General features: G+C 37.5%; 1 protein-coding gene across 1 annotated transcript in view; it reads left to right on the forward strand.

The window, feature by feature from the left end:
* Positions 1 to 27,265, forward strand: part of LOC135761081 (uncharacterized) — an 84,758-nt gene that overhangs the window by 12,643 nt on the left and 44,850 nt on the right. The window contains exons 6-12 of the mRNA XM_073814133.1: positions 616 to 686; positions 2,986 to 3,068; positions 3,330 to 3,441; positions 3,527 to 3,667; positions 8,559 to 8,659; positions 8,748 to 8,880; positions 16,982 to 17,067. Coding sequence (XP_073670234.1) covers positions 616 to 686; positions 2,986 to 3,068; positions 3,330 to 3,441; positions 3,527 to 3,667; positions 8,559 to 8,659; positions 8,748 to 8,880; positions 16,982 to 17,067 — 727 coding nt within the window. The remainder of the gene's footprint in view (positions 1 to 615; positions 687 to 2,985; positions 3,069 to 3,329; positions 3,442 to 3,526; positions 3,668 to 8,558; positions 8,660 to 8,747; positions 8,881 to 16,981; positions 17,068 to 27,265) is intronic.

The raw sequence follows: 27,265 nt of genomic DNA on the forward strand, positions 1-27,265 counted from the left end.
AAGCTTAGAAACTGCACTTTCACAGAATCTGTGAAAAACTCAAAATGCCCCAGATCAGAATTGTGTCCCTACTTGCCGTGACTGGTCACATTTATGAATAAAGAATTGTTTTTGACTGATAAAATACTTAAAAAACTACATATTGTCCTTTTAAGCATACCCGTGTGTATATCAGAACATTTATGTGTAATAAGTCGCAAAAAAATAACTATCTGTCACTTTGCGAGAAGCTTGAGAGGCGGCTATGTGTGCGTGCATAAGAGCGCACTTAGTGAAGACCGAAGTTCTTTATACTTTAAAATGGCTTGTATTTTTCAGCACGGTCAACTGCCTGAAATGCATGTTAAACTCTTGTATTGCATTGTCCAGCTCGCTTGCCGAGTGAAATCATTGCAAAGCAGCTTGAGTTAGCAAGTGCTTTCGATGGTGTCTTCAGCCTCCTGCGCTGATTGGCCGGACTCGTGACTCCCAACAAATCAAATAGGCAGGCTTTGAAAATAAATATCAACCAGTGCAAATATCTGATCCAGTCATAATACATAAAGCACTCAAATATTTAACCCTTAACAGCTGTGTGGGAATGGCTGTCTCAGTGTTGTCATGTTGTCTTTACAGTGGCGTGTTTGGAGTGTGAAAGTGTGTCAGATTCCTATGAGCCATACCTGGATATTGCTCTGGAGATTGGGGTAAGACTCTCTATTTCAATTATGTCACAGTGATCAGGTCTCTCTCTCGCTCTCTCTCTCTCTCTCTCTCTCTCTCTCTCTCTCTCTCTCTCTCTCTCTCTCTCTCATATTCTTAATAATCAAATGATTGTTTGCCAGGTCTTTCATTAAGACTTTGTGGCTCAGGTATGGTAAAGTTAAAGAGCACCTATTATGGTAATAAATTAGCACCTTTATTGTAATATTGGTCTCCCATAGTACATACATGTTATTAAAACTTGAACTAATGCATTATGATTCTTATGAATTGCCTACATACCTTACCGAATGTTGATATGCATGTAAATCTCTCGTTCCTCAGTACGACACGCCCATTATTGCATTGTTTCGGCTTCTTGTTTACATAGAGGGTTTTCCTTATATCTTACTAGGTCCTCATTCCGGCAACGATCCCAGAAGATTTTTGGGACGTGTTTGCGTTTATAAAGTGCTATTTTCCCCTCGCATCTAAAGAGACAGCGTCTACTTGACATATTTAATCGCTTAAATGATTAAACTAGAGTTTACAAACACACTCGAAACAGGGACTCCCATCTAGGGTTGCCGCGGTGACAGAATTTTCCCACCGGTTAATCGGTGCGTCACGAACCCGGTGATCCTGGTTTCACCGGGTGGGAGGGGCTTATAAATGCGCATGCAGACGTGCACATTTTACTTTCACTTTTGAATTACGCAACTGTTTAAATGCAGTGCTTGTGTACGCTGCTTTAAATCAAGTATGAATTTGCGTGCAATGCGAGCGCAACAGCTGGTTTAATTAAGTGCTTGAGTCAATGTGCGCAGGTAATTCTCACAGCTTGAGTCAATGTGCGCAGGTAATTCTCACAGCTTGAGTCAATGTGCGCAGGTAATTCTCACAGAACCCGCCAGTCCCAAGCAGAGCAACCGGCTACTTCTCAATAAAGCGCTGCTTGAATGATGGGTTTATTATTTTTCTTGATGAAAAACACAACAACAAAACGATCTCGCTTATAATATACATATATGATGTTTAATATAACAAAAACGAGTAAGCACGCGTCTTCTGCCATCGTCTGGTCGGTCCGCTCATCTCGCACACTGACAGAAATAAATGAAACCTGACACCGGCTGCTCTGTGACTTGACAAACGTTCAGCTACGCTGAATTCAGGCAGCAGACACATTCAGTTGTTAAAAGATATGGATCTGTGTTTGGCTGATAGAAAATAGCTGTATAAGCAAAGTTTTAAATAAAGGGGCATTAAACCAGAAGCAAGCAAGCAAATTTTATTTATATAGCACTTTTCGAAACAAATTAATGCAATTCAAAGTGCTTGACAAAGAACCAATAGATACAGTAATTAATCAAATTAAAAGGAACAATTAAAAAGTGAAATAGACCCATTAAAATACATATTAAGAATAGAATTTATAAGAATAAAATTATGAAAAAGCAAAACACAAAATATAAGTTTGTTCAAGAGGTGAGGAGCATAACGGCTAAAAGCAGCATCACCAAATTTTTCAGTTCTACTATAAGATACCTTTAATAAAAAAGAATCAGAAGATCTAAGAATCCTTCTCGGTTCAAATACTGTAATCATATTTGAAAGATAGTCTGGAGCAAGTCCATGCAATGCCTTATAAACCAATAAAATATTTTTTTTAAATCAATTCGAAAACTTAGGTAACCAGTGTAATGACTTTAATACAGTGTAATGATACTGTTTGGTGAGAAAAAATTGGTTTACGAGAAGAAGACAAGCCAGTTTGAAAGGGTGCTATACAAACTACCACTGAATAAGCAGGCTGGTGACTTGCAATGGTGGATTTTACATAGGCCTATAGCTGTGAATGCCTTTGTCTCTGTTATTAATTCAGATTTTGTTGATAAATGTGTGTGTTGTGGGACAATCGAGACGTTTATCATTGCTTTACAGAATGTTTCAGATTGGGACCAATCTTGCCTTGTTGAAGGTCTTATTTTTAAGATTTCAGGAAAACTTCTATCCCAATGCTTTTGTTTTAGGATTGAGATATTGTTAAAAGCAGAGAATAAAGTGGCAGTTGATTAACTTTATTGTTGGACAAGCAAAATTTGCAATATAGGTCACAAGGAGAAACCGAATTGAAAACAGACCAAATCATGATCTTGTAACTCTTTTTAAAGCTTTTTTAAAAGCTAGAGTGTTGAATTGAAGGATTATCAACCAATAAATGATTTGGAGTCTTTTGAATTACATTTGTGTTTTAATAAAATTATTTGTGTTGTAATCGCTCTCTCACTCTCTCGCTCTCAGTCAGTAGTAAACATCGTTCAGGCTCTGAAGCTGTTTGCAAAGCCAGATGTTTTGTGTCGTGAGAATGCTTACATGTGTGCCAAGTGAGTACATTTATATCCATGAGAGAGTTTTATAATGTAATTTTATAACTTCTAACAGTTACATCAAAACCAAATCTGCTTTTCTTTCCAATTATTACACCATGAAGTTATAATAATATGAAATTGATAGCATTACCTTTGCAGTAATTCAAATTTACAAGCTTCCAAAAAAACTTGTCCTGAAGGACCTTAGACACATCCCTGCCGTACAGAGTTGCGGCTCTCTCCGTGGATATATCACATTGTTTCTCTTGTCTGCAGATGTAATATGAAGGTTTCAGCAACTAGGCTGTACACCGTGCACCGGATGTCAAACATTCTGACCCTGTCACTCAAACGGTTCGCCAGCTCTCGTGGAGGGAAAATCACTAGGGTATTTATACTGTTACTGTGTATAGGCATGTAGATGTGCGGTCTGTGATGAAGCCACTCATTTCCACACTGATGTTTTCACTCAGAATGTCAGTTACCCAGAAGTCCTCAACATCCGTCCGTACATGTCTCAGAGTGTCGGTGATGCTGTGATGTACGGCCTCTATGCTGTGCTGGTGCATTCTGGGGATAGCTGTCGCGCTGGACATTACTACTGCTATGTCAAGGTGAGGGGGGTGTGTTTTTATACGTTTGTCTAATGAAATTGACAAGAAAAGATGTTGACCCATCTGTAAAAGCTAGCTTTCCTTCCTGCATATATAACACAGCTTGAAATGTTGAGGAAAAATAGTTGTAACATGTTATTACTTAAATTACTATATAACCAATAAACATAACGGTAGCTGCGTTTCCATTATCCTTAAAATTGTGCATAAAATCCGTTTTACGCACTCCTAAGGTGGATTTTTAGGCAATTCATAAAAGGCGTATTTAGCAAAATTGCAATGGAAACTGTGTATTCCCATTTTCAGGTCAAGAAGTTTAATGAATGAATTTTAATATATTAAACTACTATATATACACTAGTCAACAATTGAAGTGGATCAAAACCCTTGTTTTTGTGTGTGTGTGTGTGTGTGTGCGTGTGTGTGTGTACCTGGTAATTATCACGTTGTGGGGACCAATTGTCCCCATAAAGATAGGAATACCAGTGTTTTTGTGACCTTGTGGGGACATTTTGATGTCCCCATGAGGAAACATGCTTATAAATCAAACAGAATGATGTTTATTGAGAGTGTGAAGTATCAGAAAGTTTTGTGTGATGGTTGGGGTTAGGGAATGGGGCAGGTAAGGGGAATAGAATATACAGTTTGTGTGGTATAAATTACATTATGTCTATGGAATGTCCCCACAAAACATGGAAACCAGTGTGTGTGTGTGTGTGTGTGTGTGTGTGTGTGTGTGTGTGTGTGTGTGTGTGTGTGTGTGTGTGTGTGTGTGTGTGCGTGTGTGTGTATCTTAAATTAGAATAAATCTGGCATAAAAACAAAACATTTTTAGAAAAAAAAATTTATCATCTAGCCTATGTGGTACTTATCTAACCTTTATGTGGCAATAATTATTTTAAATCCCTTGCTGCTCACGGTGCTGGACACATACTCTAACTTACACACTCTAAAAATGGCTGGGTTATTTTTGACCCAAAGTGGGTAAATATTGGACAGAACACACTGCTGGGTTAAATTGACCTAATGATGGGTTGTTTTCACCCAACTTGCTGCGTTATTATACCCCATGGTTGCATAACACTAACCCAACATTGGGTAATTTTTAACCCACACTGATTCTTGAAACTTTGGCAAAAACATGTCCCACTAAGAAAAGTGCTAATTCTGTTGGAAAACATTTTCATGAAGAAAACACATATGTAACATAACATAAAGTTTAAGCAAGAAGCCATTGACTTGAGTGGTATACATTTTGGAAAAATTAGGCCAATGTCACCACCTTCAGTTTTATTTGTTTTAAATGAATATGCTTACAATATGTTTCTTCAATGCTGTTAAGTTATTAAATTAATAGTCTCTATTAATAAAAATATATGTTTATTAAATAAAAAAATCATTACTTTTTCTATAGGCTTAAAGTACACGTTGTATGAGTAATAACTGGAAAAACGCCTATTTTATGAAAAAAATACGAACAGGGGAGGTTGCACCAGTAAATTGCTGAACAGCAAAGACCTGGGTCTATAATGATATACCTTCAGATTTTGTAATTTAACAAATTTTTTTTTTTTTTCTAAATTTTAACCTGTTTTATCCAATTCCTTGATCACAATTTAAAATTACGATCATTCTTTTAGTGAAGAACTTCTCTTTACTTCAATATTTTAATTACACTTAACAGCCATGTATATAATATTATATACATTTTATAGGCCTATATTGTAAAATATTTTATTGTTTTGTAATATCCACAGCTCCCACTCTCTTAGATCTTTTTAAAACATTTAAAATAATTCCGCAAAATTCTGCATAGATTTAGCTAAAGAAATCCAAAAAATAACTCCTTAAACAGATTCCTTACAGCTGTACTACTACTGCAGCAATTAAAGCAGTTCAGTTTTAACTGTCAAAATTATAAAATATAATTTATTTCTTACATTTTAGAGCCTTTTTGTTGGTTAAATTAAGGTTTTTGAAGTTGACCAAGCAGTTAGCGTCCGACAGCTAACGTCATGTTGACGACTTGTTTGATCAATTGAGCCTCTCAAATCAACACTTCACTTGGCTACAATAACATCTATATAAAATATATATTTTCAGCATACAACAATGTTAGTTTAAATGTTTATTATCAACACACTATTTTTTAAAAAGAGGAGGGAGGCTGCTCTATTGATCGCAGTCACGGTGGGGTGCAGAAAAATAATGAATCAAAACAAAATCTGTCTTTCGGATGAGACGTTAAACCGAGGTCCTGACTCTCTGTGGTCATTAAATTTCCCAGGATGTCATTCGAAAAAGAGTAGGGGTGTGCCCCGGCATCCGTGCCAAACTTGCCCATTGGCCTACTAAACATGCCCTCATATACTAATTGGCTATATCATTCAGTCTCCTCTCCACTAATAAGCTGGTGTGTGGTGGGCGTTCTGGCGCAATATGGCTGCCGTCGCATCATCCAGGTGGATGCTGCACATTGGTGGTGGTTGAGGAGATTCCCCCATTCATTTGTAAAGCGCTTTGAGGTCTGCAGAAAAAGCGCTATATAAATGTAGCAAAGAATTATTATTATTATTATTATTAAAATGAAATAAACCTGAAACTAAAACATTCAGGTTGCCTTACCTTACACATTCGCTGTGCATCAATTAAAATTCCAAGCTTTCCCATAGAACATGGCCAGTAGCTTAACGAGCCAACACCGGGCCCCTAAGCAGGATTATCAAGGCGGGCCCTCTACTACAGCATGTGATGACGCAATGTCCACAAGTAGGCTACAATGAATAGGAAAGGATAGGATCCTAGAGACACAGCATAAGAGATGAGATGACTTACAAAATCAGAAATAGACTACACGCACCACAACAAAATCAAAACACTGGTGACGGCCCACAATATTAAAAAACACTGCTCATGACAGCACTACACACACATACTTCTTGGTCTAAATACTTAAAGATTCTCACTCACATTATAGGCTATAGCGTTACATTATAACCACATTATAATTTATAGCGACATTTTCCAGGGCTTCAGTTCTGGATGGCATGATGTAGGTATGTGACAAAAATTTTAAACATGGTTAAATGCTAAAACTAGTTGTTCAGATAGAAAGAGCTTGAAGAAAAACTTTAAAACGACACCAAGTCTATGGGTTCAAGAATAACAAAATACTGGCCATTTGAAACTCTAAAATCATCACCTTATTTTGTCCCATTGTTTTCCATTTTGCGGGTGGTAAAACTCCTGTGCGCGTCATGATCCTGACAGCCGCGATAGCGGAGATAGTCGCGTATTTACATGATTGAGCTGTGTTTTTGTATGAAGTTTAGAGCTGCTATGTGCATCATTACATATGCAGGAACATCGATCCATACTGTTTAAAATCATTTGTTTACTTACTGCTTTTGTGCTTTGCTTCAGGTGTCTGGTTTAGTGTTTGAGTTTTTAAAGGGTTATTGTTTCTTGTTTGTGTTTAGAAACCAAATGATACAAACCAGCCGATTTCAAACATGCACAGAAACTCTGGGCTCGGATTGGTTGGGCTCTATCGCTAGCGGTGATTTCATTGGGCGACGTAACCACACAGTTTGCACGTTGCCAAGCATTGAAACCCCGTGAGAAAACCCGGGAACAGCGGATACTAGTGTTGAATATGCGATAGGTCCCCCCGACTTTCAATCAAAATCTTCCAGTCGGGCGGGCCCCTGATTGGTCGGGGCCCATAAGCACCGCTTACCCTGGTTACCGATAGGTACGCACCTGAACATGGCTATTTGTGTATCCAACAGTTAAACTAAAAAGTCTCTCAAAACAAGAAAAAATTACACCACATATTTTACATGACTACAGAAATAAGTCTTTTATAGATTATAAAAGGTATCTAAGGTTTTAATCCAGTTCTCCATTTTTCCCGATGCGCTGAAGGTCCTGCTGCTGGCGGAGACGCTAAACACTGTTGCAACAGGTGCATTTTGAATGTGCGTAGTGGACTCGTGCGATAGGTTAAACTTCTTTCTTTTACAATTTATCAATGTCTCAACGTTTCTTTTAATTAAATTAAAATCCAGAGGCCTGGCCGCATATGAACTGTGATGTTAAAATTAGGACTGAAAAAACTAGGACCGACCCAGATCTGACTGACCATTTTAAAATATAATCCCGGAACCGGGTCATCCGTGAAGCCTCTAATGATTAATCTGCTCAAGTTCAGAAACATGGAAGGATACTATGTGAAAATGTGATCGTGAGAGACACAACTTAGTCGCAAGCAAAATGTCATTATTAAAAAGCGGCATTATCACTGAAGAACAAAAAAGACCAAATTTGATGCCAGATATACTGGGGCGCTTGTTTATATACCTGGGCGGCCTGCCTGCTCAAGTAAAGTCAGTCTGGAGAAAGGTAACCTTTGTTCCTAAAGTATGGAATGCTAAATCTCCAAACATCAAAAATGCCTCCGTCTATAACTCTGTGACTTGTTTTTATTGCACATACTAATGTATTTGTTGACTATTTATGTTATATTTATGTATATTTTTATACTACTCCTTGTGAATTGCCCCTAGGGGATAAATAAAGTGTTGAAATGAAAATTGTATTCTATACTGCTTATGTTTAAAAAAATAAGCTATATTTGAGGTTGAAAGAATAATACATTAACGTCTGCCTGCAGAGTATGCAGGTCAACTTTTTGGTCTAAAAAATTTTCTCTAGAAATGATCTCTCCATCAAGGACTGGTTTTTTTTTTCTTGTGACTAATCAACAAATAAAAATTTATTCGAACAAGCCTCTCCTGCTCGACTAATGATTAGTAGACTATTAGAGGGCATCCCTAATATTAATGATCCAATTCTGTCTAATATTCATGTGAACTCTGTTCTTTTGTAGGCCAGTAATGAACAGTGGTACAAGATGAATGACTCAACCGTGCATCCCAGTACCCTTAAGGTTGTCCTCGATCAGCAGGCTTATATTCTCTTTTACCTGAGGTAGTTTTCCTGCTCTTTGTTCTGTTGTTCACATGAAATTAGACTGTAAAGACATCTTTATTTTACAAACACATCTACTGTTTGGTAGGATGCAAGAGAAGAACACTGATGCTTCGAATGCAAAGCAGGACGTGGTGCATTCTGTGATAAGTAATGTGACCCCCGAGCAGTGGAAGAAGAGATCGCTCAATGAACCTCTGTCTTCACCACAGGTTACCGAGGTAGAAACTACTGATGTAATCTTTACACAAGTTATTAAAAAAAATAAGACTACTTTTATCATCCTACAGTTCAGTTTGACCTCAACAACACACATACAAAAATTATCAGTTTAACTGCCCCCTAAACTTGTATTATAGTAATAAATGCTTGCATTGCATGTGTTTACAACAAATACCTGCTACTATGTCATTGCAGTTTTTGAGCTACAGAATGATTGTTTTTGAATGGCTCTGACAACTGAGTATGAGAACTGAGGCCTCCTCGAAGTCTAAAGTCGTCTGTACACACGAGCATATTTGTTTTAAACAAAATTTTAAAATGAAAACCATCCTCATTAATACTGGCATTTTAGAAAAGATCTCTATCCACACTAAACACCACCGTAAACAGATGAAACATGATCATTCAGGCACACACACACATTCTGGTTTCCATGTTTTATGGGGACATTCCACAGACGTAATGGTTTTTATACCATACAAACTGTATATTCTATTCCCCTTACCTACCCCATTCCCTAACCCCAACCATCACAGAAAACATATATTGTAGTATTGAAACACTTTATATCCACTATCCAAATGTCAAAAAACGTACATCAAAATCAATAAACAGCACTAATAAAGCATCATTCTTACAGATCAGTAACTAAAAAAACTTGGATTAGGGTTTAGTTACTCTTTTTTTAAAGTTATCAACAGACAAAAAAAATGCTGTAATCTGAACCAGACATATTGTTATATATGCATTAGACAATAATTTTTTTTGTTGAAAAAAGCTAATGTTAGGCAATGGAAAGCATTTTACTTACTTTTTTGTACATCTTTCTGCATTTTACAAATGTGAACATTTAGCCTGCGAATCATGCATCATGCATTGCACGAGCGTAAAAGTGAGTGACGTCAGTGAGTGTGTTGTCAAGCAAAGAGAGCGAGTGGTAGCAGTGTCTGTGAAGGGAGATCGCGACCGGTCTTGGGCACGAAACAGGAAAAAGTGTAATACCTTATAAATTTTTTATAACATATTTAGTCAAAAACAAAGTGATGAATGCTCAAGTCCGATTGTATATATCCTCGAATCCGAGTCCAAGTACGAGTCATCAATCCTCGAGTCCAAGTCGAGTCACAAGTCCAGAGAATGGATTCTCGAGTCGGAATCGAGTCTGAGTCCAGGACTCGAGTACTCATCACTGGTCGACTGATAGTCGAATCATCTATGTTTGTGTGCATGGGTTGGGACGGGGCCAGACCAGGTACAAATGGGTAACTTTTATTTTCTTTCACAAGCAGCACACATAAACAACTTTCTGATAAAATCTTTCAAGTGATGAACGAAGACAAAATTGACGATGCATTAATCTTTTTTTTAAGGTCAAATGTAAGGCAACATAAACATTTTGTTTAATCATTCCTTATAACATGTTAAAGCCACGGTCTATAGAACATCACACAGATATAACAAAAATATTTTGATTACTAAACCTAAAAAAAACAAATGTGATCCTGCCTTGCTCGGCTACAATTCAGCGATTTTATTCAATTTGGAGATTTAGTGCGTCAAAGCATGACCAAAAAAACAACGACAAATGACATATAACTTGTGATTGTTACTGTAAATGATAAAAACTAAGCTTTATAAAAAATTCATTAAACATGAATTAATAACAAGAAAAACGCTGAAAATAATGATTTTATAGACACTACGCGTTGTTATTTAGCACAGAAATATCTGCTTGTTTACTTTGACTTTGATCATCTCTGTATTAACTTTAAATACAGAAAGACCTGATGATTCTCGTGTTATTTATTTCAGGAATCTCTTTTCTATCATTTGAAAGTGAACACCGACCATAATATTTAATCACAAGAAAGTAGATTCGGTGCAGATATTTTCTGTGTCATCACTGAAATTTAAAGAATCTGCTTACCTGTTTTGTAGTTTAACTTTTGACAAGATAACCACCCTGTTTTAAATACATTTTAAAACTAATATCCGTCAAAAAACATCCCTTTTTTAATGTTTAGTTTGAACTCCTAAATATGAGACACAGAGCACCTAGTGGGTTCGGTTTAATTGCATGCGCAAGCATGGCCAGCACGCAATAGCGGAACATCGATACAACGAAAAGCAATCGAAACATTAGATCAGAATTTATGTTTATAATAAATACAATTTTTTAATAAAATGTCTGAAGTGCACGGAAACAAAACACAATCCAAATAGATAAATCAGATAACCCAGAGTGATTTATAAATTAAATAAAGAAATTATCAAAAAAATTGAAAGTATAGCCAGAATTGCCAGCTTCGTCTTTTAAATGTAGAAACAAAGAGGCAATGGTTTATTAACATAGAAACCTCTTATGAATGTGTAGCCCACCGTTTATACCGTACAAACTGTATATTCTATTCCCCTAACCTCAAAATGTCCCCACAAGGTTACATAAATACTGGTATTCCTATCTTTGTGTAGACAACTGGTCCCCACAATGTGATAATTTTACATAAATAAACAGAGATGAATGTGGGGCTTTTTAAACACCAATCCAGGGACGTGCACAGGGGGGTTGCTCAGGTTGCCCGGGCAACTGCCCATATGCCCTTCTCGACTCAAGTTGCCCTTCCGAGGTGGAAAAAAATAAATTGTACTTTTACTTCGTTTACACTATGCAGCGTTCCTTCGTTACTGTATTTTAATTAATTACGAAATTTGTATTTTATTTTTAAATTGCTATCTGTGTTTCTGGCGCATTCGCGAATTAATGACTCGTTTGAGTCGATTCCTTACAAAGTTTTGCAAATAAACGAGTCTTTTGAGTCGATTCTTTACAAAGCGAATGGGCCAAACGTTTAAATTGGTTCGCGAATCAGTTTGAATGAATTGTTCAGATCGCTGCAAAAACGGAATCGTCCGAAGCTGTTTTACTCGTAACCTATGTAGAAACACGCAGAATATAACCATTTTTGGGTGACGTGGAAATGAATTTACCAATCTTTTAACTAAAAGCAAAACTTCACACATGTACCCGCCATTACATACACGCGACCTGTTCGTCGTCAGACACAGTTAAACGCGAGCAACCTCAAGCATTGCAGCACAGATTGAAGAAAATCCATCGATGATTGACATCTGATCCGCTATACTGTACTGTATATGATGTAAGTGATTCTCACAAAACACACGTGACATGACAACGTAAGAAAACATGAGTTTTGTCTAAAATCATTTTTATGTAAGTGTAAACTGTCAATGTCCTCAGACCATCTTAGGAGATTTCTAACTTTATACATATGCAAAACTGTTGTCAGCTTACTTGTCTGATATTTCAGCTATAAGCTACATCAACATTGAGACTAGAGTTAATTTGTTAACTTGAAATGCTTGTCTATTCTGTGTTTGTATTCTTTTTTCTGTACTGTTTGTGTATGTTGCAGTTTTACACATACTGTAGAAGTGCCCTTCATAAGTATTCTTCTGTTTGCTGTGGAGTCAAGAAATGTCTAAACATTAAAAGATGAACATGAGACAAAAGTACAGAATCTGTCACATCATTATTTTTTAATGGTCACTTAGCTGTGTCCTGATTGTTTACACATAAAAAGCATAAAATGTGTAGAATCAGTTTGATTCACGTATGTGCATTTGTGTACAACATACACAAGTCAGCATTTAATGCTGTTGTTCTTTGTTGTTAAAGCATGTATGTGTTGAAACATAAACAAAGGTTAATAAAATGTGACATTCTAAACTTCTGACATACTGATATTTATCTTACCAATTTCTGGTCTCCACAGCAAACAGAAAAATCTTGTCTTTACAGTTCTGATACTTATGGAGGGCACTGTATTGTGTGTGTGTGTGTGTGTGTGTGTGTGTGTGTGTGTGTGTGTGTGTGTGTGTGTGTGTGTGTGTGTGTGTTTGCGCGTGTATATCTAGATTTATTTTTTCATCAGTAACTAGTAACTCGCTACTTGAGTATTATTTTCATTGCATACTTTTTACTTCTACTTGAGTAATTATTTATTTAGTTACTTGTATTTTTACTTGAGTAAAGTTTTTGGCTACTCTTTCCACCTCTGTTATAATCTTCATGAATCTAGGCTGAGTTTGCCACGTTTAAGCCTAAATAATCAGACAGATAGCAGCCTAGCAGCCTAGGCTACAATTTTTTTGGTAGGAATTAGGCAAACATGTTTGCTGATTTTAATAAAGACCCTGTTATTCTCAATCCTTCATATAGGCCGTGTTTAAAAAAATATTTAGGGGGGGGTGCCCTTTATTTAGGTCAGAGCAACTGCCCCTAAAAATTCCTGTGCACGTCCCTGCACCAATCCGTTCACGGGCACAGTGTTGGGGAAGTTACTTTAAAAAAGTAGTGTTTGCTCGTTACTCGTTACTTTTAAAAAAAGTTATCCATTACTTTACTTAGTTACCGCCTTTGGAAAGTAACTTTTTACGTTACTTTTATGTTGCCTGTATTTTGAAAATATTTTGGAAACACTTACAAACACACAAACACATACACACAATACCCTGTGACTCAGGCATTTGATCTTGACATTGTTAAAATCTTGTCTTTTTTACATGTTTTAACACTGTACATTTAACTTAAAATATTTAGCTGTGTACAAGAAAACAGCTCTTATTAATGAATTATTAGTAGCATGTTGTAGTGTCTCGGGAGATTGTGCTCATTGTTAAATAGCTTTGTGGCTATATTGCACTGGAGCGTCAGTTTAAAATATAAACCCAGAATTCAGCGAACGTCAAGAACAAGAAAAAAACAATAAGGCAAAGACGCGGGATTTAAATTACGTTACACGGACCATGTATAAATTTCAATGTTTCTGGACAGAAATACCAACTTTGTCTGGTATTAATAAGCTGCACATTGGAGTGCTGGCTGCTCCCCGCGGTGCTGAAGACGCGTGATGGCACATATACACAGATATCTACGTGCAATCTATTGGAAAGTGGAGGAGTCATTAGTTGGGTTAGTAAAATAACGAAATTACAGCTTTTAAATAGAAGAAAAAAGTTTTTTTTGTAAAGAGATATATTTTTTAAGTTTAAAAGTGCAGAACTCTTCTCAAGGGGAAGAAAGCTATACTTTTCCCCTTACGTGCAACCTATCGGAAAGCCCAGATGAGTTAGTTGGGTTAGTAAAATAATTAAATTATAGATTTAAGTACAAAATAGTATTTATATAAAGAGAAATATTGAAATAAAAAGTGAAGAACTCTTCTTAAGTGGAAGTAATAAAGTAATATAACGAATAATAATTATATAATAACGAATAATAGTTTCCAATAGGTTGCACGTAAATATCTGTGCTGCCACCAGTACTCCGTCCGAGCGCGTCTTCAGCACCGCGGCCAGCACTCCAATGCGCAGCTTATTAATACCAAACAAAGTGAACAAGTTGGTATTTCTGTGCAGAAACATTGAAATTTAAACATGGTCTGTGTAACATTATGTAAATTCCGCGTCTCTGTCTGATTGTTGTTTCCGTTTTCTTGTTCTTGACGTTCGCTGAATTCTGGGTTTATATTTTAAACTGCCGCTTCAGTGCAGTATAGCCACAGAGCTATTTAACAAGCACGATCTTCCGAGATACTATGCTAAGATACAATTAATACAAAACGAAATTCACTTCAAACGGAGTGGGTAGACATGATTTTGACCACTTTATTAAGTTTGTTTTCGTAGAAACCTTTCTCTAAAGTGAATTTCGTTTTGTATTAATTGTATCTTAATTTCAATCAATGTTTTATCAACCAATTGCTTGAATTTAATAAATAAGAAATAAATAAAAAAAGTAGTTACGTTACTGTAACGCGTTACTTTGTACTTTGTACACACAACACTGCACGGGCATAATGTAGCTATTTTTGCACAGTCACAGCAAGGACATAATCTGAGGTCTTCCAGATTTCACTGGTTCTTATGAGACATCTAAAGAATTAAAAACAAGCAGGAAGTTAGAACTGCATACACGGATTACATGGAAAAAATATTTGACTAGACAACATACTATTGTGTATTGAAGTGTTTGGTTCAAAATGAGATGTATCAAAAAAAAAAGATAAGTCTTGATAGACAGAATCTTGTTTTTGAATCCATTATATTTTGTAGGCTATCAAAGATATAGCATGCGTTGGAGATGCACCAGAAGAAAAATAACATTGTGATTTAAAGAGCACCTATTTCATTGTTAGGGTTAGGGTTACTGTTTGTTTTTGCTTCTTTCTCTGACCATTTAAAAAGCTTTCACCAATATGTTTGCTGCATGTTTGCATCTCACTGCGCTGGTTGCTATTTGATCGCATCATGAAAGACCTCATTGTTGGGTGAAATTTATTCTGTCTTTTCACTTGTTCGACCAAACGAAAAGGTTTTAATTTTGGTTGCGGAACAACCGGTGCATTCCTTGTATGCATTGCATTTTGTATTTATGCATATTGTAAAATACATTATAAATGGGCATATGCTGTAGAACAAACAAGTATGAATTTACACAAACCAGATAGGGAAATATGAGATCTTTAGATATGGAGACACCTGTAAATATGACAGATGATATGAGGTAATGATCATGGAGTGGTTTTGAATTGGTCTTGTCCCTCTTTACTTTCTTAGACTTGCATCTTAGCTGTTGCATCTCTTTCTCGTCTCTCTGATCAAAGTTTTTTATACAATGAGCAAACGGCGTCAAACTACATCGCTTCAGTTGCGCATGCTTCACTGATATAAACAAGTAAAACCGATATAATCAGAAAACTTTACAACAATTAAGAGCGTTATGTGCGCCAGTGAATCCACCGCTGGTCTCTCTTCTCCTTCCCAAACTTTCTGTACCAGTGCAGAGGTCTTTTGCATGCAGAGGTTTTCTCAAAGTGCGCAAGGAAAACGTTTCCCACACATAACTCTGTAAATTGTTGTAATGTTTTCTGAACTTTTTAAGCAAGCTAAGACAAAACTTGTGTTTATATCAGTGACATAGTTTGATGTGCCATTTGCTCATTGGACAAACAACTTTGATCAGTACGACAAAAAAGAGACTCAACAGTTAAGGTGCAAGTCAAAGAAAGTAAAGAGTGACAAGACCACTTCGAAACCGACTCCATGATCATTACCTCATAGCACCTTATAATTTTATTAGCTCCATATTTTAAGATCTCATATACAGATATTTTCCCTGTCTGGTTTGTGCATATTCATACTTGTTTGTTTTACATGCCTATTTTTAATGTAATGTATTATTTTATATATACATCTTCAATAGCCTTCAAAATAAATAACTGCTTTAAAAACAAGATTCTGTCTATCAAGACTTAGGGGGCATGCACACCAAAGCTTTTACGCCCACGGCCGGAGCATGTTTTCATTTGTTTCCAATAGAAGCTGGGTGTTTTTCAAATAAGCCAGCAGCTAGCGGTTTTCTTCCATATTCAGCTTTGGGTGAAAAGCTCCGCTCGTCAATGTCAGTTCTCACACGGCTGTCCAATCACAATGGAGGAGAGGCGGGACATTACCACAGCAACCAACCGGCTCACAGCAGAAGAATCAGGGCTACCAAAAGTGCTTGGCTGAAGAAAGCTGGCACTCAGCTGAAAAACAGATGGCATTACATAAAAAACATAAATCTGAAACATATATACAGTTACCATTAAATAAAATGACAAATTGTGTGAAATGGATTTTGTCCTACCGCCCACCCCTAAGTGCACTATTATGGTGCTTTTCCTTTTTTAGCTTACTTTTGGTGGCTTTTCCACTGGGCTGTACGTAGTACACAATAATTTTTTAGCACCACATTACTTATTGTAATGTTCATTCTTGTTTAATAAATACTTATGGCAGTTTTTCCAAGTCTTCATTTGTTTTTCCTTTCTGTAAATGGTTCAATAAATACCGTACCATGGGCATCACACTGAAATACTACTGTAACATGAATTTTTAAAACCTTTACATCCCTGTGGAGTGGTAAACCAGGTGTCTTATGCAAGTGTCACAACCTGCTTGCTCTTGTTTTTATTTGTATAAATGTTATATAATGCATGGGTTTATTAACTCTAATGCACTGTGGTGTTTCTGCAGGTCAGTCCGCGGCAGAGCCTGACTGATGCTCCGCCTTCCTCATCTCTTCATTCATCCGGTGACTTCAGCCCAGCCCCACCCCACAGGTATCTTAACGCATCACACCAGAAGAGTTCAGATACAACTAGGGTTGTGCCGATGGATGATATCATCGTCCATCGTGATTATTGACTGACATCACGATGGAGAGACACCATCGTGATGCAACGCCCCACCCCACTCCGCTGGGAGTTGACACACACTATCTATAGACTATAGTTAACCTAAAATCTTTGCGGAAATTGGTCTATAAATTAAATTGAAAATATAACTAATGCATGTATGCTATTTTAAATACTGTAGTCTATGCCAGAGACGTGACGTGTGTTAGTCTGTGAAAATATCCTGTCTAGGGATGGGTATCGTTAAGATTTTAACGGTATTACTACTCTTACTGATACTGCTTAACGGTCCGGTACTTTAACGGTATTCTTATCGGTACTTTGGCCAATGTTAACATTTGATCATGAACCTATGTTCACATGATTAAGTTAAGATCTCGCAGATCTCACAGACAAACATCTTAATATTATCTCAAATTAGAAATGTTTGGTGAGACAAAATGTGCACGAAAACATTATTATTCAAGAATACATAGAACATTTATTTTTATCTTTTTCTCCAGGACCGAAAGCAGAACCGATAGCGTCAGATCTTACTGATACTATGGTCTTTAATAATTTAGCCCCCGGGCAAGTTTAATACCGGGTTTCGGTACCCATCCCTAATCCTGTCAGGCATTTGATCTTGACATCGCTAGAATCTTGTCTTTTTACATGTTGTACATTTAACTTAAAATATTTATTTTGTACAAGAAAACAGCCCATATTAATAATTTATTAGTAGCCTATTGTAGTGTCTCGGGAGATTGTGCTCATTGTTACATGCTATGTTAGCTATGTGGCTATACAGAATTCAGCGAACGCAAAGAACAAGAAAACTGGAACCTAACCCTAACGATATCATCGTCCATCGCGATGGTTTAACGTAACCATCGTCAACTGCCAATTTCAGGGACATCGCCCAACCCTAGATACAACCCCCCACCCCTGTGTTTTCTTGAAAATCAGCTTTTTCTTATCACATTTACATTTAATCATTTAGCAGACGCTTTGTTCCAAAAACCCCATTCACACAGACCTCTGGTCCTAGAAAATACCCGTAAAATTGCCAGACAAGCGTCTGTGTGACAAAAACTCGTTCCGTTAATCTTCTGGGATCGTTGCCGGAAAGAGGACCTAGTAAGATACGCGGGTAACCCTCTGTGTGAACAAGAAGCCGCAAGAATGCCCTAAAGGGCGTGTCGAAGTGAGAACGCACACGTCATCATCACAACACAAGTTATGGTTCAGCTCCTTACAACGAGAGATAACATGCATATAAACATTCACCACGAGAAATGTTGCAAACTAGATTGAAGCAGTTATCAGGAAATGATATATGAGACGCATAAACAATGACACACGTGCCGTAGTGAGGACGCGCGTGTCATGGCAACATGAAGTTGGTTCAACTCTTTAAAATGAGGGATTTACAACATTCACTACGAGAAATGTCAGCAAACTGGACTGAAGCAGATATTAGGTAAGTTTCTCAGAGAAAAATTGCAAAGAGTTTGAAGTTATCATCATCTACAGTGCATAATATCATCCAAAGATTCAGGGAATCTGGAACAATCTCTGTGCGTAAGGGTCAAGGCTGGAAAACCATACTTGATGCCCGTGATCTTCGGGCTCTTAGACGGCACTGCATCACATACAGGAATGCTACTGTAATGGAAATCATAACATGGGCTCTGGAATACTTACTGAAAACCTTGTCGGTGAATACAATCCAAGTAGTTATAACAGGCCAGCATTCGTCAAACTTTTATGACCCCCCTTGACAGGTCGTGTTCTGACAGCTCGTGTTTGACAGGGGGCGGGACAATCAATCAAACGGTGTACAAGCTGTCTACTTTAGACAGCGAGTGTGTGATCGTTTACGACATGTCATTTAGTGGGTTGTTTTTCCTGTGTGTGTTTTATGTCAAGCGTATGCTGTCATGTTTAATGACAGCTCGTGTTTGACAGGTTGTGTTTTGACAGTTGCCACCTGCGTCTCTCTCACCCATCCCCCCATCCTTTCTCGCCCGTGCGCGTCTCAACACTGACTGTCTCACAGCGGGTGCGTGTTGTTAACGAGTAAAGATTTCTAAAACTCAATGTTGGTAAAATAATTCACCATTACGGTGACAAAAAGTAAATGTTTATTTTAGATTTAGACAAATCATGAACAAGGCCATGACTAAAACTTTTGTTTGTAACATCACAAGTTATTTAATTAAATATTCCGTATATGGGTATAGTTTAAGCAATGACCTAAGCCATTACTACAATCTTTAGACGATAGTCTAAACTAAATAACATTTTAAACGGTTCAGGAGTTCCGTAAATCTTTTCATGACCTGCTCTATAGTTTCACGCGTATTAAAGATCCGGCGGTGCCTGACAAAGCGCCGGGTGAGTGTTCATATATGCCATTTTAAAATAACCTTAATAAATGTAATTCTGTCCACTATGGCAAAATAGGGGGTTTATTTTAGATTTAGGGGATTCTTTAACCAAGTCTCTGATTAAGACATGTGTATACGTGCACCGATGGTGACAGAGAACTTATATCTGATGTTAATAAACTTTTAAATGTTTTTAAGACGTGTTCATCCCATCTTAGGGGTTTTATTTTTAATTAAATGATTCTTAAAACCATGTGTGAAAATGTGTATATTATACAATGAGTCTTATATTGTCTGCTCTGACAAAAATAAAGTATTATTTTAGATTTTAGGTGAAGTGCCACCGTGTATGACAAATATAGTTTTGATATAAACGTTTGTTTTGTCAAAAGTTTCTTATAGACATTCAAGAAACAAATATTTTAGCTGTATCTGGTTAAACTTAATTCTGATATTTTCTATTGAACTAGTCTATTTTTCTGATCCGACACAACGTTTCTGATGCTGATCTTAGCGGTTTGTAGAGTCTTTTAAAACTGTAGTGGTAAAATGTAATATGGTAACTCTGACAAAAAGTAAAAGTTTTATTTTAGATCACAACCTATTTTATGGCAAACAATGCAGTATCTAAAAGTTTGTAACAACACAATTTTATTTAATGAAATACTCAGTACGTGTATAGCAATGAACTGTGCCAAAATCACTGGGGTCCCATCAACAGAGGCGCACCTTGTCAACAGGCAAGGCAGGCAACTGCTTGGAGCCCCGAGCCACTAGAGGGCCCCCGAGTTTGTTTCTCGGATGGCCAGCTACACCCGGTAGATGAACATAGATACTCAACATGACTGCATATCAAAATTCCGATTGGATGGAATGTTGATTGACATTGGCTTAGCCCAGTCAAAATCCAACCCAGGTGGATAACTTGCCAGTTTCGAAAATGAACGTAGCGAATGGGTGACTTTGTATCGTTCAGTCAACATGCGGTTTAATGTGTCCGGTCCAGCTCCAGTCAGGCACGTGCCCAAGTGTAAATCTCAAGTTTAAATTTTAGCAGTTGACTAGTGCAATCCTTTTACAAAGACAATCGCGGCAAAAACGGATCTATATGCAATGTAGTTACCAATTTACGCTTGTAAAAGCAACAAAGCAGTCGCAATGACGCGTACACGCACATATTCATGTCCGTGCGCGTCTTTGCGTTCATTCGCGCACAACCGCATTCAATAGACGCCACGCGAGTGAGTTAGCTTATGAAAACATGACGAGACTAAAGGAAGTTTCTAAATAACAATGCAAATCCTATTTTAACTCGATCATTATTGGTTCCTGTAGATGGACATCAGAAATGTTTTGTGCACAGCAGGGAAAGGAAAGCAGAAAGGAGAGATGATAAGTTTAAGGGAGGTAAGACGAACTACATCCTCACCCTGTCAGGTCTTAAACATTATCAAACAAATCTCTAGAAAACCTCTTGTCAAGTCTATAGAATTGCATTGTTGCTGAGAAAATCAACAGATGTATGTGTTATACTGTTCTGTATTTTCAGATATGAAATTAATATTTAGTTTACTAATATTTAACTCTAGGACACTAACTTACATAACAGTTAGCAGTAACTTTACTGAGATTATTTAGTATAGCAGTCATAAAATGAATGGTTTCTTAAAACATTCTTGTAAAAAATAGGTTATTAATCATTGTATAATGTAGAAAATATTTCTCTGCTGTCATTATTTCCAAACATGTTATGCCATTTATGCATCCAAACATGTTAATAATGTTAGGTATGATGAAGATTACACTTGTATATATGTATCTTTCGCAGTAACTGTTGCACTGTAGAATAGTGGGTTAAGCAAAGGACATTGTATAGAAGTTTTGCACACTTCTTGCACACAGGGATATTTCTGCTTGGGGCCCCCATAGACCCTAGAATCGCCTCTGCCCATCAATACTATACTCTTTAGACTAAAGGGTATTTATTTTAATCTAAATAAAATCTTAATCTTTTCATGCACAATATTCTGTTCACACCATTAGATTGCGGTCCTGCGTTTACAATAGAGAACATACGCGGATGTGTGTTCATATCCAACGTTAAGAAACTTTTTTAAACGATTAAAGACATTGTCAATTCATCTTCTGGGGTTTGTTTTAAAAAAATGACACCTTAAAATCAACTGTGAATATGTGTTTATTACACAATAAAATGTAATTCTGTCCGCACCGGTATAATAAGGGTTTTATTTTAGATTTGGGACTTTCTTTAACCAAGTCTCTGATTAAAACATGTGAATGTGTGCACCAAAGTTGTCAGAAAACGTAGGCTGATGCGCTCATATATCTGGCGTTAAGAACCTTTTAAACGTTTTAAGACATTTCACACCCTCTTCTGGGTTGAATTCATTAATGTCATCTAACATCCACATGTGTACATGTGTATTTACGATAAATGTAACACGGTACGCATTGTCAAAATAAAAGGTTTCTTGAACATGTTATTCCAGTGCGTGTTTCTTGTCTTGCGAGTGTTCATCATATTTATTGATGTGGAAAAAAGTTTGTTGTTTTGGACGATCAGTTTCAGTCTCTCTCTCTATCACCATCCGTTATCACCCAGCAGACAACCCCCAGTGTGTCTGGACAGCGGTGTTCAGCAGACCGTACTGTTTCTAAACCTCTGGGTTGGTAAAATAAATAAATGTAATTCAGCCCCCATTGACAATAACTAAAAGGTTTATTTTAGATTTTAGTTAGAGCACCAGAGCCTATTTTAGGTGAGACACTGCAGGATCTAAAAGTTTGTAACATTACAAAATTATTTAAAGAAATATTCAGTACGTTTATATTTAAGCAATAAGTTGTACCAAAACCACCGTTCAATAGAAAATATCAGAATTAAGTTTAACACGTCTTAAAAACATTTAAAAGTTTATTAACATCAGATATAAGTTCTCTGTCACCATCGGTGCACGTATACACATGTCTTAATCAGAGACTTGGTTAAAGAATCCCCTAAATCTAAAATAAACCCCCTATTTTGCCATAGTGGACAGAATTACATTTATTAATGTTATTTTAAAACGGCATATATGAACACTCACCCGGCGCTTTGTCAGGCACCGCCGGATCTTTAATACGCGTGAAACTATAGAGCAGATCATGAAAAGATTCACGGAACTCCTGAACCGTTTAAAATTTTATTTGGTTTAGACTATCGTCTAAAGATTGTAGTAATGGCGTAGGTCATTGCTTAAACTATACCCGTATACGGAATATTTAATTAAATAACTTGTGATGTTACAAACAAAAGTTTTAATCATAGCCTTGTTCATGATTTGTCTAAATCTAAAATAAACATTTACTTTTTGTCACCGTAATGGTGAATTATTTTACCAACATTGAGTTTTAGAAATCTTTACTCGTTAACAACACGCACCCGCTGTGAGACAGTCAGTGTTGAGACGCGCACGGGCGAGAAAGGATGGGGGGATGGGTGAGAGAGACGCAGGCGGCAACTGTCAAAACACAACCTGTCAAACACGAGCTGTCATTAAACATGACAGCATACGCTTGACATAAAACACACACAGGAAAAACCACCCACTAAATGACATGTCGTAAACGATCACACACTCGCTGTCTAAAGTAGACAGCTTGTACACCGTTTGATTGATTGTCCCGCCCCCTGTCAAACACAAGCTGTCAGAACACGACCTGTCAAGGGGGGTCATAAAAGTTTGACGAATGCTGGCCCGTTATAACTACTAATCCACCGTGCCATTGGCCATTGCCGGCTAAAACTCTATGTGCCCTATCTTGCAGCCAGCACAATTGACTGTCAGTGACGCATGTATCATTTGTATTTTGAACCGGCGCACAGCGGGTTTTTCCCTCCACAGACGCACGTCGGCAAACTAGGGAATGAACTTGCGCTCCCTGGGCGGTTCAGCGCAAAAAAGGAGGTGTGTTCCGGCGCAAACCATCCCTGGTGCTATTTTGCAGTTTCAAAAAACAATTGCGCCACTGACCAGAAAAAAAAGGTTAAAGTCAGTGGCGCGTTGCGCGTTGTTCATTATGCTATTTTAAGGGCGCATGCTTGACCATAATGTATAGCGTGCACAACGCACATACACTTTGCTTATCTAATCTACACAGATGCAACAGTTATTTTTGCAAATCATAAATTGTTACAATAAAAAATATTAACACATGAGATAAGGGTAATCATAGTGGTGAGCATTGTGGTGATAGTTTTTATTTATTGTGTGGCTGCGTTAAAAAATTCTCATGCAAATAACGATTAAAATATTTTCATAAGTTTGTTGTGTGGCTGTATTACGTTTATTTTATGTAAATAATAATTAAAATGTTTTCATAAGAAACCTTTATGTATATGAACTTGATTTGTAAGAGTACTTTGGGGTTGGACCTTGCTTGCGTTTCTTGGGTCCGATTTCAAAGCCCCCAAACCCTTTCAGCGGTGAGGGTGGACGCAGCGATGTCCTCTGCTGGCGTCAGGTCCTGAGGCAGATCCACCTCCCGTTACACGGCGTGCCCGATTTATGCTGGCAAGCTTGGGATTCCCCTGTCTCCTGACATCATTGTACTTGGTGCAACGATGGGGATGCCAGCTGATGAGACTGTGGCTATTTCCTCTCACGCCTGTTTAACCTACGCTGATTTGGGCTGGTTTCTCCTATCCCCATACAAAACAACTTCTCTGTCTTTGACTGCTCTAACAAGAACGGGGGTCTCCTCGGCTGTGAACAGCTCCTGGCGTGCGCCTGGTAAATTCGTCATAATAATAGCAACCCGCCATGGAACTTGCGCCCTTGCGTTTTAAGGGAATGTTGGATAGCGTTCTGATTGGTTTATTTGACGTTACGCCCAAACCACACCTATGAATAATGAACCTACTTCAGACCAACCCCTTATTGATTTGCGCCTGACGCAAGAGTTATTTCCCACGCCGGGAAAATAGCAACAGCGCCCAAGACCCGCCCACAAACAGATCGTATTTCAGATCGTTAAAATATGGCTTCTTTTTTGACCTATAGGGCCCTTTCTAAACATAATCCAGAAGCGCAGGCGTTTTCTCTAGGCCAAGGCTCATTTAAAATGAACTTTGGCAAAGTGGAAAACTGTTCTGTGGTCAGACGAAATAAAATTTGAAGTCCTTCTTGGAAAACTGGGACGCCATTTCATTCGGACTACAGAGGACAAGGACATCCCAAGTTGTTATTAGCGCTCAGTCCAGAAGCCTGCATCTCTGATGTTGTGGGGTTGCATGAGTGCGTGTGGCATGGGCAGCTTACACATCTGGAAAGGCACCATCAATGCTGAAAGGTTCATCCAAGTTTTACAGCAACATATGCTCCCATTCAGACATCGTCTCTTTCAGGAAAGACCTTGCATTTTCCAACATGACAATGCAAGACCACATACTGCATCAATTACAACGTCAAGACTGTGTAGAAGAAGGATCTGAGTACTGAAATGGCCAGCCTGCAGTCCAGATCTGTCACCCACAGAAAACATTTGGCGCATCATAAAGAGGAACATGCGACAAAGAAGACCTAAGACAGTTGAGCAACTAGAAACCTGTTTAAGACAAGAATGGGACAACATTCCTATTCCTAAACATTGGTCCTCCTCCAGCTGTTACTTATATGTACATTTAACTTTTCAGGCCTCTTATTGCTTCCTGTCCCAACTTTTTTTGGAAGGTGTAGCTCTCATGAAATCCAAAATGAGCCAATATTTGGCATGACATTTCAAAATGTCTCACTTTGTACATTTGATATGTTATTTATATTCTATTGTGAATAAAATATAAGTTTATTAGATTTGTAAAGTATTCCATTCCTTTTTACACACAATTTCTACAACGTCCCAACTTTTTGTGATTTGGGGTTGTAGTTGATGATGTAGTTTGTGTGCCAGGGACGTGCACAGGGGGGTTGCTCAGGTTGCCCGGGCAACTGCCCATATGCCTTTCTCGACTCAAGTTGCCCTTCCGAGGTGGAAAAAAATAAATTGTACTTTTACTTTATTTACACTATGCAGCGATCCTTCGTTACTGTATTTTAATTAATTACGAAATTTGTATTTTATTTTTAAATTGCTATCTTGTGTTTCTGGCGTATTCGCGAATTAATGACTCCTTTGAGTCGATTCCTTACAAAGTGTTGCAAATAAACGAGTCTTTTGAGTCGATCCTTTACAAAGCGAATGGGCCAATCGTTTTAAATTGGTTCGCGAATCAGTTTGAATGAATTGTTCATATCGCTGCAAAAACGGAATCGTTCGAAGCTGTTTTACTCGTAACCTATAAGCACGCAGAATATAACCAGTGTTGGGTGACGTGGAAATGAATTTACCAATCTTTTAACTAAAAGCAAAACTTCACACATGTACCCGCCATTACATACACGCGACCTGTTCGTCGTCAGACACAGTTAAACGCGTGCAACCTCCAGAAGCATTGTAGCACAGATTGAAGAAAATCCATCGATGATTGACGTCTGTATACTGTACTGTATATGATGTAAGTGATTCTCACAAAACACACGTGACGTGACATAACGTAAGAAAACATGAGTTTTGTCTAAAATCATTTTTATGTAAGTGTAAACTGTCAATGTCCTCAGACCATAGGAGATTTCTAACTTTATACATATGCAAAACTGTTGTCAGTTTACTTGTCTGATATTTCAGCTATAAGCTACATCAACATTGAGACTAGAGTTAATTTGTTAATTTGAAATGCTTGTCTATTCTGTGTTTGTATTCTTTTTTTCTGTACTGTTTGTGTATGTTGCAGTTTTACACATACTGTACCCTTCATAAGTATTCTTCTGTTTGTTGTGGAGTCAAGAAATGTCTAAACATTAAAAGATGAACATGAGACAAAAGTACAGAATCTGTCAGATTCTTTTTTTTTAATGGTCACTGAGCTGTGTCCTGATTGTTTACAGATGAAAAGAAAAATCTTGTCTTTACAATTCTGATACTTATGGAGGGCACTGTATTGTGTGTGTGTGTGTGTGTGTGTGTGTGTGTGTGTGTGTGTGTGTGTGTGTTTGCGCGTGTATATCTAGATTAATTTTTTCACTAGTAACTCGCTTCTTGAGTATTATGTTCATTGCATACTTTTTACTTCTACTTGAGTAATTATTTATTTAGGTACTTGTACTTTTACTTGAGTAAAGTTTTTGGCTACTCTTTCCACCTCTGTTAAAATCTTCATGAATCTAGGCGCTCGAACTGATTTTGCCAAGTGGTTGATGTCCTCAGGGCAACATATTGTGTTGACCCAAGGACAACATTTTTCTAAATAAAACCTAAACCTACCCCAAACCCCAACCCTAACCATAACCAAACCCTAAAATCAGAGGGACATGATAAGTAAAAAACAATGGTCTAGAAACAGCTAATCTTGGTTGTAAGCTTAAACTTAAAACAAACTGTAATCTTATTTCTGAAATCTGATTGGCTGATTGAAATGTTGTTCCAGGGTCAACATAATGTTGCCCTGAGGACATCAACCACTTGGCAAAATCAGGAGAGCCAATCTAGGCTGAGTTTGCCACGTTTAAGCCTAAATAATCAGACAGATAGCAGCTAGCTACAGCTTGCAGACAAGCAGCCTAGGCTACAATTTTTTTAGTAGGCATTAGGCAAACATGTTTGCTGATTTTAATAAAGACCATGTTATTCTCAGTCCTTCATATAGGCCGCGAGTT

Source organism: Paramisgurnus dabryanus, chromosome 3 (assembly GCF_030506205.2).
Source record: "Paramisgurnus dabryanus chromosome 3, PD_genome_1.1, whole genome shotgun sequence".
Taxonomy (NCBI): domain Eukaryota; kingdom Metazoa; phylum Chordata; class Actinopteri; order Cypriniformes; family Cobitidae; genus Paramisgurnus; species Paramisgurnus dabryanus.